The 19,018-nt window shown below is 40.7% G+C and overlaps 1 protein-coding gene across 7 annotated transcripts in view; it reads right to left on the bottom strand.

Moving 5' to 3' along the window:
* DNM3 (dynamin 3) overlaps positions 1–19,018 on the bottom strand; it is a 534,866-nt gene that overhangs the window by 271,300 nt on the left and 244,548 nt on the right. For 5 of the 7 annotated variants that reach the window (XM_044266982.1, XM_044266981.1, XM_044266976.1 and 2 more), the window contains exon 14: positions 18,318–18,347. The exons of the other annotated variants lie outside the window; for them this stretch is intronic. In XM_044266982.1, coding sequence (XP_044122917.1) covers positions 18,318–18,347 — 30 coding nt within the window. The remainder of the gene's footprint in view (positions 1–18,317; positions 18,348–19,018) is intronic. 7 annotated transcript variants of the gene reach the window in all.

The following is a 19,018-nucleotide window of genomic DNA, read 5'->3' as shown; positions in this document are numbered from 1 at the left end:
AAAACAAAACATAAACCAAGCAAAACCACGTCAGTTTTACTTGTTTGTAATTTAAGCAAAAAATTTTAGGCGAGTGTTCGATTCTGGTTAAAGTGTTTTAATTATTTATGGATTTTAATTAACCCATATTCTTCCTGATCTCCTTAATTATGGCTAATTGAAAATTGGCTGAAACAAAGATACTCTGTGAGAGAACTTAATAAAATGAGGTACCTACCAGATGAGATCCTGATTTGTACGGAAAACCAAAGAACTTATAAGTAACAGGCATCTTGATTTCTGATGGGAAATGGAGGGGCCCTGGTAAATATCACTCATCCAGAGCAGCTATTTTGCTTAATCCCATAAACTAGTTGCAGATGTTGGCTCAAACAGCTAGGCTTTGCATCTGTAATTTTAAAATTGTCTCATATTTCTAAACCTGACTCCGTATGCACCGGAAATCAGTGACATGAATTATGAACTTCAGGAAGAGGAGAAGTACAAGAAATGCCAGAAGTGATAGGAGATACTATTCGGAGCAGCGTCGAGCCATGTGCACAGGGTAAGTGAAGGATGACACGGTTCCTTCCTCCAGGACGTGGATCCTGCAACCAGGCGTTTGAAAATGAAACCCTCCGACTGGATGTACCAAACAAGAGGAAGTCATTTATAGATATCTGAGTTCTCAAAAACAAATCCTCCTTTTCCTTTTCCCCTCCCCCTCTTCACAGCAGGTCAACAGGAAGACCAGATTTGCTGGAGAAGTTAAAGGTTTTTGGAGAGAAAAAAAACTGAGAACACAAATGCGCGCGCTAAAACTTGCTTACCTTAATTAAGAAGATCATTTTTAGCAGACTGGGGCAGGAAACAATAAAGTGACTTAACCATTATGCTCACATTTTATTTATGTTAGTGCTTACTCAGAAAAGACAATTACTAAAAACCAATAAGGACTTGAATTAAAACTTAGAAAAGGAGTTGGAGGTGGTAGAACTCCATAGATAAAGAATTCGTGGGGCACCTGGGTGGCTCAGTCGGTAAGCGTCTGCCTTCCGCTCGGGTCAGGATGTCAGGTCCTGGGATCGAGCCCCACATCGGGCTCCAGCCCCACATCGGGCTCCCTGTTCAGTGGGAAAGCTGCTTCTCCCTCTCCCACTCCCCCTGCTTGTGTTCCCTCTCTCACTGTGTCTCTCTCTGTCAAATAAATAAATGAAATCTTAAAAAAAAAAAAAGAATTCATGTTATGCTGCAAAAAATAATCAAAGGTGTTAGAAATAACTTAAACTATGACAATGACTGGGTTTCATATTCATGTTTATATTTCCCAAGCTCATTTTTATTTAAGCGCACCTTTCCCAAGTCAGCTCCATTCAGGCAATATAAAAGGTACCACATCAAATAACCTACCCCCAGGAGCATCCATCGCCAGCTAAGAGTGTAAATTACCTCACCAGAAATCAGGACAAAAACATCAGCCAATTATTTGGTGAGGCAAAAGCATAGTATGAAGCTTCGAGGAATTGAGGTTCAGTTACGAAACTGGGACACTCATTTTGTGGAGGGGGAACATCTATCCCGTTGAATTCAGCCCAGGTAGGGAATGGGTTGGTTGCTGAATGAAAAAACTTTCATAGTAACTTCAGGGATAAGACATTTTATTTCTTATTTTCACTAAAATTCTCTATGTCTACATTTTGTTTAAGAGATCACCTCTGAGGGGTGCCTGGGTGGCTCAGTCGGTTAAGTGTCTGCCTTCGGCTAAGGTCATGATCCTAGGGTCCTGGGATCGAGTCCCACATCAGTCTCCCTGCTTGGTGGGGAGCCTGCTTCTCCCTCCCCCTCTGCCTCTCCCCCTGCTTGTACTCACTCACGCTCGCTCTCATGCTCTCTCTCTGTCTCATCAAATAAATAAATAAAATCTTAAAAGGAAAAAAGAGAGAGAGAGAGAGACCACCTCTGAAAAGTCTTTTTTGCACTTACATGGTTAGGGAATATATACTGCTAGTCAAATAAACCATGCTGGTCTTTCCAGGATTTTTCAGATAAATCTGAGACCAGCATTAACTCTTAGGACTACTGCAATTACATCACAAGTACAACAGATAGTATTAGGAATTTCTCTTAATTTTCTTAGGTGAGAAAATGATGGTGTGGACATAAAGCAGAATGACCTTTTTCTTAAGAAATTCCGCTGAAGTATTTAGAGATGAACTGTCACGATGCCTGCCACTTACTTTCAAATAGTAAACACACACACACACACACACACACACACACACCCCGATAGAATCAAAATGACCAAACGTTAACGCAGCCAGATCTAGAGATAGTAAGTGCATATGGTCACTCATAGGACGATCTTTCCAGCTCCTCTGGATATTTAACAATTTTCATAATATAATGTCATAGTAAAAACCCAGGCCCATCACTTGTAATGAAGTAACCTCGAGAAAGTCACTTCAAGACTGTGACCCCCCATTACTCATCTATCAAATGGGGACAGTGATAACCAAACTTTCATAAAGCTCTTGAAAGTATTAAATGAGACAATCTAGGTAGAAACCTTGGTTTTAAGCTTAGTCCATAAAAGCCCTCAATAAATGGTAAATGTTAGCATCATTAGAAGATAATGAACTAAAACACTCCCTGTTCTTTAAATACATAAACAAAGTTATGACATGTTCATGTTCAGATCTGCTCTGGCCTTTCGCATAATGCAAACCACACAAGAGAGACCAATGCGTACTATTAAACCTATGCCCACTGACTTCATGTAAAGATGAAATTTCAGTATGAAAAAAAGTCAGGATCACACACTAAACTACTCCAAAGGAAAAGTTAATGTGAGTCCACAGAAGCTATGAGAGACTTGCTCAATGAAATCTATGTCTGCAGAAATAAGATAAAGCGGAACTCCATGAAGGGACGAGGGATTTATGGTGAACAGAATTTGTGAACTGACATGCAATCTGGGAAATCTGAGACCCTCAGATTAAAAGATACACACTTTTTTGAGGGAAAAAAAAATTGTTCTCAAATGGAATTATCCCTTTATAAAACAAAATTTTAAGAAATAATGATAAAATGTCCTGGCAATTTGCACTAACACTGGGATTAATGCTCTGACATTAAGATGCCTTGACAATGAGGCTCGAGATGAAGCAAGTCTGTAGTGATGCCTAGAGGAGAGCCCACAGGCTGACCTCCGGATCCTCCCCTACTCTCCGGACATGGTCAGCCTGGGCTGTCTTTTCTGTGAGTGTATCTCTCAGCCTTCTCTTGGGTGAAATATCTTAAGAACGTTAAGATGTCCCTGTCTTTTGAGGATCCTGGGCAAAGCATTCTGACTCAGGAAGAGTTCTGAAATGTTATGCACTGAGTATGGAATGCCTTGTGCTTTAGGGACAGAAAGCACAGTTTGCCTTGGTCATGGTGACTTGGGGACATACTTAGGTTGTGTGGATTTGATTTCAGTATGGGAAGCAGTGGACAAAAATAATCAAAGACCTCTGTCGGAAATACACACAAAAACTTCTCAGCTTCCTCTTCTACCTTCACTGGAATAGTGAGGCAGTGACGTCCTTTCGAAAGGACCTTCAGCTGTAGAACTTGGACTTCATCACTAACAAAAAAAGATCCTGCGACTCCTTTTTAGTCACTGAAGTTGTCCTTTGCTAATCTCTTAATTTGCTAAATTGAAGGAACGGGGGTTCTCTCGACATAGCAAATACAGAGCTTAGCCTCTCTATGCAGGCGTCTCGACACATAAACTGGCCGGTAGCTGAAAGCCCTTTCACTTCTCTTGACAATCCCACTTGGTAACGTCACTGAATTTCATCATCCCCTTAAGGCTCCCGTGTAACTGCCACTCCCAGGTGGTCAGCAAACACCCCAGCCTCCTATTTTGTTGAGCAAATTGAGATGATCAGGAATAAGACATGCAATATCCTTTACTCCTCGATGTCTGTGACATTTTTCTTTAGGAATTTCAATAGTATTGTCTATTCGTTTATCTTTTCTCATTAACTTATATTCATTTATTTTTATAAAGAAAAACTTTACGTTTACTAATCTTCAACTAAATAACAGGAAAATTAATTCAATGGCAAAAGAATTACCCCCTAATGACAACATAGGATTTATACTAGAAAAGCAAAGATGGTTAGTAAATCCATCAATATAACAACTTACATAATTTGTTCAATGTGTAAGAGCATAATCATCTCAATTAAATGCTCATTTCTGAGACAGAATGTCAGATACAGAGGAATAGACTAAATTATTTCTTTATAACAATAAATATATTTTAAACTAAAAGCCAAAACCAAATGGTAGTAAAGTCATTCCCATTAAATAAAAAATTCCCATTAATAAAATGTTCCCATTAAATAAAAACATTCCCATTACAAACAGGTAAGATAAAAATTATAATTAAATGAAAAACTATTAGCAAAACTGGTCAATTGCACTAATACAAAATAAGTGCTTAAAAATTAAAAGTTTTACATTGTAATAATTAAAGTATATTTTAAAAACACCTCTTTCATAATTATAACATAAGGGTATTTCCAAGTTATTTTATATTTTAATAATGTAAATGTACTTATATTAAGAGAAAAATAGGAAACTATAATAAAAGAAGGAATCACCATATGATTGGATGGAATAAAATTATATGAAAAAATGATTTCTTCCCATATTAATTTATAGGCTTTACAAATATAAAAATTCAAATAGAATTGTAATTCTTAAGTGACAAGATTTTAATCTTCAACTGAAAGAATGAGTCATCTGCAAAAGCTAAGTACATTTTTGAAAAAGAGGAGTAATGAAAGGAAATGACCTAGCAGACATTAAAATGTATTAGACAGCTGCAATAATTTAAAAGTGAGTCACTGTACAAAAATCAACAAAGCTGGAACAGGATACAAAACCCAGATACAGATCCAAGGATAAGAGTTCCTCCATGACCTGGACCGAAGGCAGGATTCTGCCATTTATCCGCCGTATGACCTGGGTGGACTAGTCAACGTCTCTGATAAGCAAAACAAAATATAAATGCTGCAAAAACTGAAAAATTTGTCCAGATCAAAATAATAACTTTTTGTTTTACAATATACAATAAAGTATATAACAAGTGACAAACAAGCAGAAAATACCTGCACTATATATAATACACAATATTCAGATGATTAAAAAAAATTCTAAAGCCAGTAAGAAAATAATGTAACAGTCCCTTCAAAATGGGCAAAGAGACACCATCAGACATTTCATAGAAGAGATACAATTGTCTCTTAAATATTTCATTTACTTATTTTTTTAGATTTTTAAAATATATTTATTTATCTATTTATCTATCTATCTATTTATTTATTTGACAGAGTGAAAGAGAGTCCAAGCAGGGGGAGTGGTAGGCAGATGGAGAAGCAAGTTCCCCACTGAGCAAGGAGCCCATGGGGGGCCAATTTCAGGACCCTGGGATCATGACCTGAGCCAAAATCAGCTGCTTAACTGATGAGCCACCCAGGTGCCCAAGGCTTTTTATTTTTAAGTAATGTCTACACCCAACGTGGGGCTCAAACTCACAATCCAAGATCAAGAATCACACGATCTCCTGAATGAGCCAGCCAGGCGCCCCACCCCTTTTCTTAAATATTTTAAAGTCTGTATAACTTGTAATAAGTGAAATGAAACCCAAAGCAATATATTATTGTTTTCAGCAAACTATCCAAAATTACATAAATTATAATTATTCAGTGTTAGAAATTCAGGTTCTCACATATATAGTTGTAGGGTCTATAAACTGGTTCAGCTATTTTAAGAAAAACTGCAATCCTCAAGGGGATTCTTGAACAGCAGCACACTACACGGTGCAATATTCAATACCACGACACACCAGTAAAAGAAGTTAGTTATCTTCTCTCTGTGTCTACATGGACAAACCTCTAAGATGTATCATTAAGTGGATAAAGTAAGTTCAAATGTGTTTGCTAAGCATCTATTAGACAGGAGGTTCTAAGTGTTCCAGACCCATCAATGAACAAGAGAGACAAAAGTCCTTGCCTTTGTGGAGCTTGTTAGATGGTGTCACATATGTAAGATATTTGTGATCACTTTTTAAAAATCATCAACTGTGTGTGTGTGTGTGTGTGTGTGTGTGTGTGTGTTTATGTACGCACTGTGCTCGAGTGATAAGAGAGGTTGCATCTAAGGGGTTGAGTAGGTTGGGGTGAGAATCAAGGCTGTATCTACTGGATCAGCATTACTTAATTTTTCCACAGTGAAAATATGCTCATATATTTCTTGTGTAACAAATGAAAATTATGGCTTCGAAACCATAAGGCTCCACTGAAACTTTGTGTTAAATTAGCTAGAGGGACCCCTGGGTGGCTCAGTTGGTTAAGCACCCAACTCTTGATCTCAGCTCAGGTCATGATCTTGGGGTCCCGAGATCAAGCCTCATGTTGGGCTCCACGCTCAGCACGGAGTCTGCTTGAGATTCTCTCTTTCTCTCTCCCTTTGCCCCTCCCCTATGCATGCCATCAGTCTCAAATAAATAAATATTTAGAAAGATAAATTAGCTATATACTGCACATAAGGGAAGTCTTGAACAACAATGGAAAAAACAAACAAACACTTGAGGAGCAATTTTTCTGCCTTTTTAGAGTAATAGCTCTATCCTGTCAAACTGCTTAAGAAGCCCCTGTGCCAAGGGACCAGATGAGGATCTAAGTGGTGAGGAGTGGGAAGGGGGCAAGCGGACTGCCAGGAAGCTGTAGCAGGCGGGCGTGAGGCGTCAGGAGCACAGGTGCTCCCCAGGCCTGCAAGAGGGAGCCGGGAGGGAGGGAGCGTGGGAGGGCAGGGCGGCCGGTGGGGGGCTACCAGAGGCTTGTCTGAGGAAGAAAACCAGCAACTTCTGGGATCGGCTGAGGCAGCAACCTTTAGGACCCCTCTACACTCAGGTGCCTGTGTAGGAAAATAAAGTGGAAACTTCTCTGAGATGCGGAATGGAGATTAAAGAAGTGGAAATGAAGACAGTGAGAACCACTCATTCAGAACCAAGGAAATGATACAATCCCAATGTCCATAAACCTTGAAAATAGTCATAAACAGGAAGACACTAAGATGTCATTTACCTGTTAATTGGGGAACATTCAGATCCAAAATTACAGAGGCCAATCAAGTAATAATGAGGGAAAATAAAATGTTTAAATGTTATAAAATTCCAGAGAGCTCAAATCAATCAGGCATTTAACTTACTAGGAAACAAACACATTGTGCTTTGTTAAAAAAAAAAAAAAAAAGGAGGGAGGGTACAGAAAGGCAGAGGACAAAAGAGACAGAGGGAGGGAAAAAGGAGAAGCAGGGGGTGAAGGGGAGCCGTGAGACAGCTGGTGAGAGAGAGGAGGAGGAGAAGCACTTAGTTTGCTCAGACGCCATTTTCCCTGGAGAAACAAGACCAAGCGTCTTCCGTCCCAAGAAAAGGCCACAGCTGAAATGAGCGGCTACATTCTAGCCCTTAATGGCATTTTTCAGGGTAATTTTGAGTAGATAGGTTTTTCTGCTCACCGATTTTCAGCCTTAAGCCTTCAATTAAGATGTAACTTGGCTGTAAAAATATGGTAAGGACATCTGCACATTTTCTGGAAAAAATTATGAGGCATATATTAAATGCTATTCCAAATAAAAGTCTAGATTTTAAAAGATGCAGAAGAAATTAGCAGGCCATGCACTTCACTAAGTGTGGCTTTCACAGATGCCATTCTCTATTTTATTAAAATAAAAATTTTTCTATTTTATAAGCTATTGACTGGCCCCTCTGGACTTCCCTGAACTGAAGGAAAAGAGGAAACACATTCTAAAAGCTACTCCAGGTTTTCATTGTTAGAAAGTAAATATGAGTATTCCCCCAAATATATACATTCAAACTGTAACCTCCGATGGGATGGCATTAGGAGGTGGGGCCTCTAGGAGTTAATTAGGGTTAGAAGAGGTCATGAGGGTAGCGCTCCCATGACGGTATTAATACCTTTATAAAAAGAGGGGGAAGGGGCACGAGCCTGGCTCAGTTGGTAGAGCACGGGACTCTTGATCTCAGGGCCACGAGTTCAAGCCCAGTGTTAGTTAGGCATGGAGTCTACTTTAAAAAAAAGGGGGGGAGGGGGAGAAATGGATAGATGGATGGATCCCTCTTCCTTTCTGTCCCAAAAAAAGGGCATGTGAGAATATAACCAGGAAGAGGGCGCTCACCGAGAACTCAACCGCGCGGCACCTTGGCCTCAGAATTCTAGCCCCCAGAACTGTGACAAATAAACATTTGCTGTTTAAGTCACCCAGTCTGTGGTATTTTGTCACAGCAGCCCGAACTGACTGCCACAATCAGATTAATTTATACAGATCTAAACTCACGCTATTCAGGATCAATCAGCTTTGTTCTTAATCTAGAACAAATTTCAGGGGCACCTGGGTGGCTCAGTGAGTTAAGCCTCTGCCTTCAGCTCAGGTCATGATCTCAGGGTCCTGGGATCGAGTCCCACATCGGGCTCTCTGCTCAGCAGGGAGCCTGCTTCTCCCTCTCTCTCTGCCTGCTTGTGATCTCTGTCTGTCAAATGAATAAACAAAATCTTAAAAAAAAAAAAAAAGAAAGAAAGAACAAATTTCAGGAACAAATAAAACCAAGAGTGAATGGACTTCAGTGATGCAACATGCTTTAACTGAGACTGAGTGAGATTCTTCCTGCAATTTATGACCGGTTAGAAGCAGTGGATAAACCTCACAATGACGCAAACAAGGGCGAGAATCAAATTGCTGCCCCTGAATCCTGATGCTCTCATTACGAAACTGTTCAGACTGGACATATACTTGGCCTTTCCCTGACTCAGCTTCCTTATCTGTAAAAATACATCCTATGTTAATATTTTTTTAAAAAGAAAAAATATATTAAAAGAATAAATAAAATGGAGATGATCAGAGCACCTACCTCACGGGATTGTTGGGACGAATACTGAGTTCATGGATGAGGTACCTAAAACCAAACCTGAAACACTATAACTAATCCATGTTAACTACCACGATTTCTACAGAACTGATAGGAGGGGGCAGCCATTCATCCCTTCAGGTTTCTTTAAGTATTACAACTTTCCTATTTGATAGATTTTAAAAATGCAAATTCCCAAATCTGAAGATGTATTTATAGCTCCACACGATGTCTGTCTGTCTTTCTGTCCGTTGGTTTCCTCTCTGTCCTCCCCTTCCCCCCAACTCCTGCTGTCTCTTGAGGGCTGGGGGGTAAGACTGGGGAGGAGATTAGCCAAGGCAGAACATGAAATGAGGAAAAAGGGAGTTTGTGTATTATCACTTAAAAGTGTGCAATGTTTCCTTTTTTCCCCTCATGATGAATTACTTGTATGCTACAAACTTCGGAGAAAAATAGATAAATTCTCAAGAAGCAATCCTAAAAAAAAAGCCCAGTTAATCAAAATGATATTTTAATGGCAACATACAGAAGGATAGAATAGTGCTGCTTTAGCTCAATAATACAAGGTTATTATTTTCTCAAAACAGAATAATAAAGAAAATAGCTTGTAAAGCTCTAATGGTCCAATTTATAAATTCTTAGTTTAATAAACCATTCAAGTGCATCAGCATCCCATATAGCTAAATCCCAGATAAAGTTTTATTACAATAAGCCATTTAAAAAAAAGAAGAAGAAAAGAAGAAAAAGAAAAGAAAATCTGCAAGTGGCCAAAGTGTAGTGAGTTGAATACTGTCTCCCAAAATTTACATCCATCTGGAACCTCTGAGTGTGACTTTCTTTGGAAATTGGGTTTTTGCAGATGTAACTAGATAAGGTGAGGTCATACTAAATTAGAGTGGGCTCCAGATGCAATGACTGGTGTCCCTAGAAGAAGGGGAGGGGACACAGACACAGACACCTACAGAGGGCCGGAAGCCATGAGAAGACGGCGGCACACAGTGGAGTCGCACTGTACAAGCCAAGGAGGGCCAGGAGCTGCCCGCAGCCAGGAAGAGCCAAGAAAGATTTTCTAGAACCTTCACAGGGCACATGACCCTAAAGACACTTTGATTTCAGACGGCAAGCCTTCTAGAACTGTGAGAGAATACATTTCTCTTGTTTTCTGTCACTCCGTTTGTGGTGCTTTGTTACAGCAGCCCTAGAAAACGAATACCCCAAAGAAATGGCGGCCTCAGAACTAGTGTATAAACTTAAAAATTTAAATATCAGACCAACTGGCAGCAAACAACACTTGGTTCTCCTGACAGGAAAGAAACACAGCTAGTAACAACAGATCTCATTTTACACATGCGATATGTGCTAAAACGCTTGTGATGTAGGATTGTACTGGTATGACAAGTTATATTCCCACTGACCTGAATTGCACAATTTTAGAAATGTTTCCTAAAATGCAATCCATTACATCTAATAAAAATTATATTTACATTTCTTTGCTGATAAGGGGCCTCTATGTAATGTATAATAAATACAGAAAAGCATCATACATTCTTAAAGGTATATATTCTATCTTGCCACAAATCTTTGACAATTTTTAATTATTGAGTTATTTCTTCTAAATAAGCAACCACAAAGCACTAAAACAGCAGTATAACACCGACAGAGTTTTCATTAAAACGGGCCACTTGAAGATCAATAGAGCAAGTATTCAATTCTTACTGTAAATAATATTTTCTAATGTATGTTCTGTTAAAAGAACTTGAGAAAGAAGTGCCAACTTGTTCCAAAAATTTATAATATCTAGTTTAAAATACATTAAACTATTAAAATATTGGGGGTGGAGGGTACTTTTCTTCTTCTGTACTCAGAAAGCTGTCCTCAAAAACTAATCCACAAACCATTATGGAAATGCAGAATCTGCTTCCAAGGGAGCAGAAGGCTCAATTGGAAAATAAAAGCAATTATTTTAGGGTGCCTGGGTGGCTCAGTGGGTTAAAGCCTCTGCCTTCGGCTCAGGTCATGATCCCAGGATCCTGGGATCGAGCCCCACATCGGGCTCTCTGCTCAGCAGGGAACCTGCTTCTTCCTCTCTCTCTCTGCCTGCCTCTCTGCCTACTTGTGATCTGTCTGTTAAATAAATAAATCTTTAAAAAAAAAAAAAGCAATCATTTTACCATCTTTCTTGAACACTAACAGAAGACACAACAACAATAATAACAACAAGCGCCTTAGATAGGGCTTACAACCAGCCAAGCCCTGCGGAAGGTACCCAGCTTGTATTACCTCATTTAATCCTTACAAAAACTTCATGATCTGCTGCTGCCCCTTGGAACAATTTGTTACTTAAACTGTAGCCCCTGGAGGATTTTACTAGTTGCCAAGCACATTTATATATGGCCTTAAGAAATACATATACTGGCAACAGGTCTTTGGGGAGAAGAACAATATACGACCATGAAGCTGGAAGCAGCAAGTGGTGCTGCCAGTTTCTTGCAGCTGACTTGTTTGTGCCTAATTCTTTTCCCATCACCAGCTGGAAGCGGCAAGTGGTGCCCAAACAGGGACCAGACCAGATCTGATCAGAAATAAAACAGGAGAAGAAGCCCCAATGTGAGTTTTGCACAGCCGTGCCTTTTTCCCGCTGGTGAGTTGTGGGTCATTATCGCAGGGTATGGGTAATCTAGAGAGCACAAATGATTATCGTCCTTACGTTTGTTTACTGAGAAGGCTCCTGAAGGCCGGAGGAGCAAAAGTCAGCGAGGGCCAACTTATGGAGCTTTTAAAGGTAATTAAAGAACATTGCTCCTGGTTCCCTATATTAGGGACTTTAGATTTACAAACATGGGAAAAAGTAGGTCATGAGTTAAAACTTTCGTATACTAAAGGAAAGCAAATTCCAGTTATTATATGGCCTACTTGGACCCTCATTCGCTCCGTTTTGGAGCCTTTACCCCTGATCTGGAGAGCGATAATGAGTGTTCAGGAGAAACTAAAATAGAGAAACCTAAACATGCCATCCAGGAGGAGAAAGAAATTATTAAAGCCACCAGAAAGGAATATAGAAAGGAGGAAACTCCTCCTCCTCCTCCAGTAACAGAACAAAAGGTGCCCATGGCACTGTTGCCATTGGCTCCGCCGTTGTATAAGAAGGCACCATTTAATGAAAAAGATGAAGAGTACATGCGATCAGCTGTTCAGAAAGGCCTCCTTGAAGCACAGTGAGCGGGAGACCTAGATGCCTTGCATTTTAATTTCCCGGTTATTATTACATAACATGTCGCTCCAGGACATGATCCTAACAACCCTAATGGTGTCTATGAGGCCAAGCATGAGCAATTTCCCTTCGAATTATTGAAGGAACTAAAACAGGCAGTACAAAACTATGGAGCTAATTCTCCATTTACAACGGGAATCATTCAAAGCATCGCAGAAGGCAATCGACTTATTCTGTCGGATTGGTCATTGCTAGCGAGAACAGTTCTATCTCCAAGTGAGTTCTTGGAATTCAAAACATGGTGGCAAGATCATGCAGAAATAGCAGCTGCCCATAATAGAGCTCATAATATTCCTATTTCCATAGAACAGCTCATGAGTCTTGGACTGTGGGCCCAGGTTCAAGACCAAGTATTAATGAATGATCAAGCTATTGAGCAGCTCCGGCGTTGCTGTTTGAGAGCATGGGAGAGAATAGAATCTCAGGGAGATAAGTGCTCTTCTTTTCAAAAAGTGGTACAGGATCCAAGAGAGCCCTATACTGATTTTATTGCAAGATTACAAGAGGCTGTCAGAAGACAGATAAATAATCTTGAGGCTGTGGATACCATTATGCAACTGGTGGCTTATGAGAATGCTAATTCTGATTGTAAGTAGTTGCTAGCACCCTTTAAAGGCAAGGGAACATTGACAGATTATATTAAGCTATGTCAAGGAGTAGGAACAGAGACCTATAAAGCTGATTTGTTAGCTCAAGCAATGGCTGCTCTGACCACAGGGCAATTTAAAGGACAGTGTTTCAACTGTGGGCAAGCAGGGCACAAATATTAATCTTACTTTTGGATATCAAAATAGGCCAATATGTATGGGCGGTCATTCCAGTTGCCTTGTCCCTGTTCGGGCGCCACTTGCCGCTTCCAGCCGGCAACGGGAGAAGAATTAGGCACAAACCAGTCAGCTGCAAGAAACTGGGAGCCGCAGTCCTTTCCGACTCTTGTCCCCTGCCCCCAGTTTCTTGCAGCTGACTTGTTTGTGCCTAATTCTTCTCTCGACGCTGGCTGGAAGCGGCAATGATCCTATCTCATCACCCGATTTAGAAGCCTGAGGAACAGGACGTCCAACGGTTTGCTCCTGGCCACAGGGTGATTTCCGAGCTCCAGCTCTGAAGAACCATGACACTGCCCTACCTCTCCACTGAACAGCACCCACAGAAACGCTTCTGTTCGGTTCGTTCGCTTTGGAAAGACGGGGGAGATGAGGGGAGAGAAAGTGAGAGGATGAGCTGGGAGCAGCTCACTGGTCACTAATGAACCACAGGGTTTTAATAACCGGTTTCACCATGTTGCATCTCTTTAACAAGACTATGCACCTAAGATCCTATTATCCGAGTTAAATCGTGGCGCAGACAGAGCTCATCAAAGCATCTGTCGCCATCACCTCCGCCGCACGTCCTCCAGGGTCGCTCCCTCCTCTTCCGACCGCAGCTCCGACGGCCGTCCCAGGAGCCCCGCCCCCCGGCTACCCCCAGAAGCCCCGCCCCCAGGCTCCCCCCCAGGAGCCCCGCCCCCGGCTCCCCCACCCACCCACGTGACCTGGCCTGAGCCAGTCAGAGCGCCTCGCTCTCCGGCCGCAGGGACTCGCCCCGAGCGAGCCCAGAGCCCGGCCTGTTCCATCTAAACGAGCCGCGGGAACTTCTCCGAGGCCTCTGGGAGGAAGATCTGCTTATTTCTGCCGGGTTCGAAGTCAGGAAACCCCTAGGGGCCCAGAGCCATCGTACCGCAGTCCTGGGGGGCCCGAGAGCAGAGCCCACAGCAAAGATGCAGAGGAGAGAAGGGGAAGGGCCCCTCCGGCCCGTCGTGGCTCCTGACCCCGGCCCATTCCGACCCTGTCGACACCGGAGCTCAGACCCGACTTAACTTTTTTCCCGAAATAGTCAAACACATAAGTTAATTAACTTGTTTTTTTCCGAGGTCGTCTAAGTTAAGCTTTTCCAAAATTTGTACCTGGAAGAGTCCTGATCTAGACCTTGATACTGGGAGGTCAGGTGAGGATGGGCCGGCGGACCCCGAAAGCTAAAGGGGCCGCCGAGAGAGAGGAGGGGGCCTGGGAGCAGGTCTGCTGGGGCCGAGGAGGTGGGCTGATTTCCTAACCAGCCGTCACTTAGCAGGGCAAACTCTGACCTCTTCCAACTCTGCTCTCAAACCATGTCCTTGCAGAGGCTGGACAGCTACGGGGCTCGGTAGGCAAATTTCAGGATGCTGGGATGTGCTGGCAGCTTTGGGGCGTCCTACAGAGAAGAGACTGGCTTTCAAGAAATCAGGGGAGGGACAATACCCTGTTCTGGTAAGAAAGTTCTTTTCTGCTTCAGGAAGTTTGGGAACCCAGTTATCTGGAGGCCTATCAGTTTGGGAAAGCTCAATTTCCGACTCCAATTTAAAGTCAGCAGGAGAAGGCGCATTGGTGGGAAACAGACAGACATGAAGCCCAGGACTGGGAGGCAGCCCCAGACTCAGGCTCCTGCACCAACCTGCTCTGCTCCCGGTCTGAAGCAAGATTCTTCCTCACTGTACATTTCTTCCTAAGTACTTCCTAACTGGATGCAGTCTGGGCCAATGAGCACGTCCGCGGTGTCTTCCAGCCCTAGATTCTTGTAGCTAAAGGAATGCATGATCAGCCGTGTAATCCCGCGGCTTCCAAATATCGTAGATCTATCCTTAAATCCAGGGAATTTCATCCCCATTTCTCTTCAGCAACCCAGACCTTCTGAGGACAAACAATGTTCTGCAAATATCTGTGGTTCTCATTTGTCATTCCCCTCCTCCAGTTCTGTGCCTTCTTATTCTAATAACCTCTCTGACCTTCAGGTGGTATTGTCTCACGCCCTTCAGACACAACATCGGGCTCACTGATGTCAGCCTCCAGCCCTACACATTCTCCCCTTCATCCTGGTGTGTTCAGGCCTCTCTTAGCTGAGGTTTCACTTTCTGTGGTCAGGGTTACCCGCTGTCAACTGCAGCCGGGAAGCAGATGATCCTTCTGACTTCTAAGCACAAGGTTGGCAGTAGCACAACACCATAACACAGTGCCTGTGTTGCTGACCTCACTTTCACTGCATGGGCATTTGACCATCCCACCTCAGTATGAGGATGACTACAGTAGAAGAAGATATTCTGAGAGACAGAGACCACATCCACACAACTTTTATTATAGTATATTGCTATAATATTCTAATTTATTATTAATTATTGTTGTTAATCTCTTGCTGTGCCTAATTTATAAACTAAACTTTATCACAGGTATGAATGGATAGGAAAAAAAGCATATCTGTAGGGTTTGGTACATTATGATTGTACTTAAAACCTTACAATGATACTCCATGGCCTTCTAGATCACAAAAAAAAAGAAAAAAAAATTTAATGGAGCTCAGGTCCTAGTGAAGGAAGTTCAAAAAGATAATAGATAATGTCAAGACAGTAGGAAGGGAAGGTGATTTTACATCTGATGGCCAGGGCCAATCTATTCCAGAAGTGACATTTCAGGGAGACCTGAAGGATTAGAAGGAGCTAGCTTTGGAAAAGGTGGCAGACTTCAGTTTGCCTACTTACTATCATCCCCATTGGGCTGTGAGGTCCCCGAGGACAGGACCCATGATTTATTTATCAATCTGTACTAAACATCTACCATAGTTTTTCATACTCTTATGTTTTGAATACATATTTGATGAGTGAAGGGATGAATGAAGGTTATGTTTAAGTTTTTGGGCAATGCAACTTTAAGCTAATTACATGCTCACATTGTTTTATACCAACGTTGACATCAATTTGTGGAACTTTCAAGCTGACAAATTTCTAGGCAGCCAAAAATGAATGGGATTGCCTTTAAGGAGTTTTCCTTTTCTGAATTCCTTCTAAAATATTTCAGAGCAGACTCTGTATAGCAGAATCTCTTACAACCAAGAGCCCTAAAGGAATATTTGAATGGATGAACCACCTGTAGGATAACACAGTATTTCTGCCCCACCAACCATAAAAGCCAGCATGAGTTAAAAGACTGGGCTCTAAGGGTCCCTTAGACCTATAAAAAGTCCCAAAGACTTTTTATACAAATTCAAATCAACTTTGGACATTCAGATTCATAAAGAAAATGGTTTCAAGTAATTATAGTTCATTTCTGCTAAGCAGCAAATAAATAAATCTCTAAAATACACTGTACTGCAAGTAATTACTGAATTTGATCCTGCAATATAAGATATTCTGGTTCCTAACCCCTTACTTGCAAAGTAAAGGGTTTTTGTTTTCAAACAGCCAGGGGCACTTGAGTGGCTCAGTGGGCCAACTCTTGATTTTGGCTCAGGTCCTGATCTCAGGGTCGTGAGACTGGGTGTGGAGCCTGTTTCAGATTCTCTCTCTCCCTTTCCCTCTGCCCCTTCCCCATCTCTCTCTCCCTCTCTAAAAAATTTAAAACTAAATAAATAAAACAAATAAACAAAACAAAAATTTAGCAGCAAAATCTAAACTGACATGAAAATATCTCTCATTTCATCTTAGTGTGACTGTTCATTTGTTTTCCTGCAGAAACATAATGTGTTTAATTAAAGGGTGCTGTGTCTCTGACCCCACAGGAATACTGAGTAATAAATGATATATGCAATGTACTTTTTTTCTAAAATCCAAAAGGTTCTGACATTAAAGGTGCATCTGGCCCCAAGGGTTTTGGGTAGGGATCTGTATTCTATTATGAGACTCACCCAATTCTATTATCTTGAATTTTAAGACCTCCATAATGTATGGGCTTTGAAGTACTCAGTGAAAGTAAAGTCACAGAAACACAATTAACATTATTTCAGCATTTGGAAGAATATATAATTGAAAACTATTCTGAATTTCCTTTCGATCTGATTTAAAATACGGATTTATGTTACTATACTATTGCTTTTCCAATAAGTATAAAATTCTGTGAGCTAAAGCTTCTGATCATGAGGAAAGTTTCATAGACAAATCCTTTATACATCAAGCCTTAATCTGGGCATTGCAGTCTTCAGAATAATTTGCCATAGCTCATTTTCCCAAATGTTTCATTGTTCTGATTTTGTAACTTTTGTAATTTTTTAATATTTTTTATTTCTTCTCCTGAAACTTCAAGAACAGCACCTACAAGGTAAATGCTTTTGCAAGCCACACACCCAGCACCCAGCTGCAAACATCACTATGTAAACTACTTCTGATTCTCATAATCATCCTATGGATATATTTTCATTCTTCTCATCACACAACTGAGCAAACTCAGGTTCAGTTTGTCCTAGGCCCCGTGGCTACTAAGTGACAGAGCAGAATTTGGAATGTCTAGTTTCAAAGACTTTCTTCCAAAACATCATGAGGCAAATAATTGGTCGATACTCCACAATCTCATTCTTAACTTAAGCCCAATTGGAAGAAAGGGTTTAAGGCTGCTCCATCTGTGGTAAAAATGAGAGTGTAATGTTTTGGGGTATTGTGTTTGTTTGTTTTTCTAAATGCCTATGCCAGGAATTTGACAGTATCTTTACACTTCCATAAAGTGAAGATACAGTATCTGGTTTTAAAAGATTCAACTTTAAAGCCATGTACAATAGCAATGGATGTCATTTGGGTTTTGTTTTATTTTTTAAAAAAAATACAAAAAAATTGTAATTGAGTAGGCTTATCTACAAATACATCAAAATCAGATGTTTACTATTCACCCACCTTTTAGAGGCACCAACCACATTTATTGGAGATATTATCACACAAGTAATAGAGAAAGGCTTATTATGCCTCGTAACAACATAGCATAAAGGGACAGAGATGAAGATCATTAATGATTTTAATTATTTTAAGGCCCGTTAAAATTAGAGAAATGTCAAAGCACCCACAGTGTTAAGGGTTTATTATTACAGCATTTTAGAGTTTACTAGTTCATACCTTTCAATCACAGCAAGTTATTAGCAGTGAAGGGATGAACCCTCTTCAGGGGATTTTTATTTCAATGATACTAGTGTTATGGACAAGACAACCTAAGTTTAAAAAAATTAGTAGCAAGCGCTAGTTGAGTTAATCAGTTAAAGACAAACTGTGCCCTTGGGAAGCTAAATGAAAAAGCAACAGTAAAGCTTACAGAACTTAGCTCGTACAATTTGCCTTGAAGGCGGAAGATTGGTTCCCTGAAATAGCAAAGAATTATATGCTTTAGTTCAGAAAAAAAGTTTTTAAAATAAAGTCTGTTATTACCTCTTCTCCTTTCAAAACAATGGAAAAACTTCTAGAGCAGAGGTTTCAATTTGTTCAATAATTGTACCTCTGAATTAAAAAAAAAACTATAAAATCATCATTGTTTTGAGTTGAAAAGAAATAATAATGCAAATATTCATTATCACATAAAACATAAAAGAAACAGCAAACTGTCAGAGTTAATGCAATCTCTGCTGAGCGCTATTAGTCAGAGACAGCTGGTCAGCCCCAAACACAAAAACTTAAAAGATCAGATCTTCGTAGGAATTAACATCTTCATTAGCCAACAGGAATTTGGTGCGGCAGAGAGTAAATCCAACAACTGCCTTCTTTATGAGCTGTCCCTTCACTGTTACCAAGCTGTGCAAACGTGTGAACTAGTCAGCAGCGACAGAAGCTCATGCAACGACTCACCATGTTTTAACCTTGAACCAACTCACAGATTCCATGTTAAATCAAATTTAGGGGTAACATAAGCAAGCAAAGTAGGACACAAGGAGTCACTTTTGAAAAGCAGAGCAAATAGCAGAAAAGTTATTTAAAATAAACCGATAAAGTTAAATGCATAAAATAGCCACAAAAAAAAAAAAATGCAATGCACTCC

The sequence above is a fragment of the Neovison vison genome, chromosome 10 (assembly GCF_020171115.1).
Source record: "Neovison vison isolate M4711 chromosome 10, ASM_NN_V1, whole genome shotgun sequence".
Taxonomy (NCBI): Eukaryota; Metazoa; Chordata; class Mammalia; order Carnivora; family Mustelidae; genus Neogale; species Neogale vison.
This window is presented reverse-complemented; position numbering and strand designations above follow the sequence as displayed.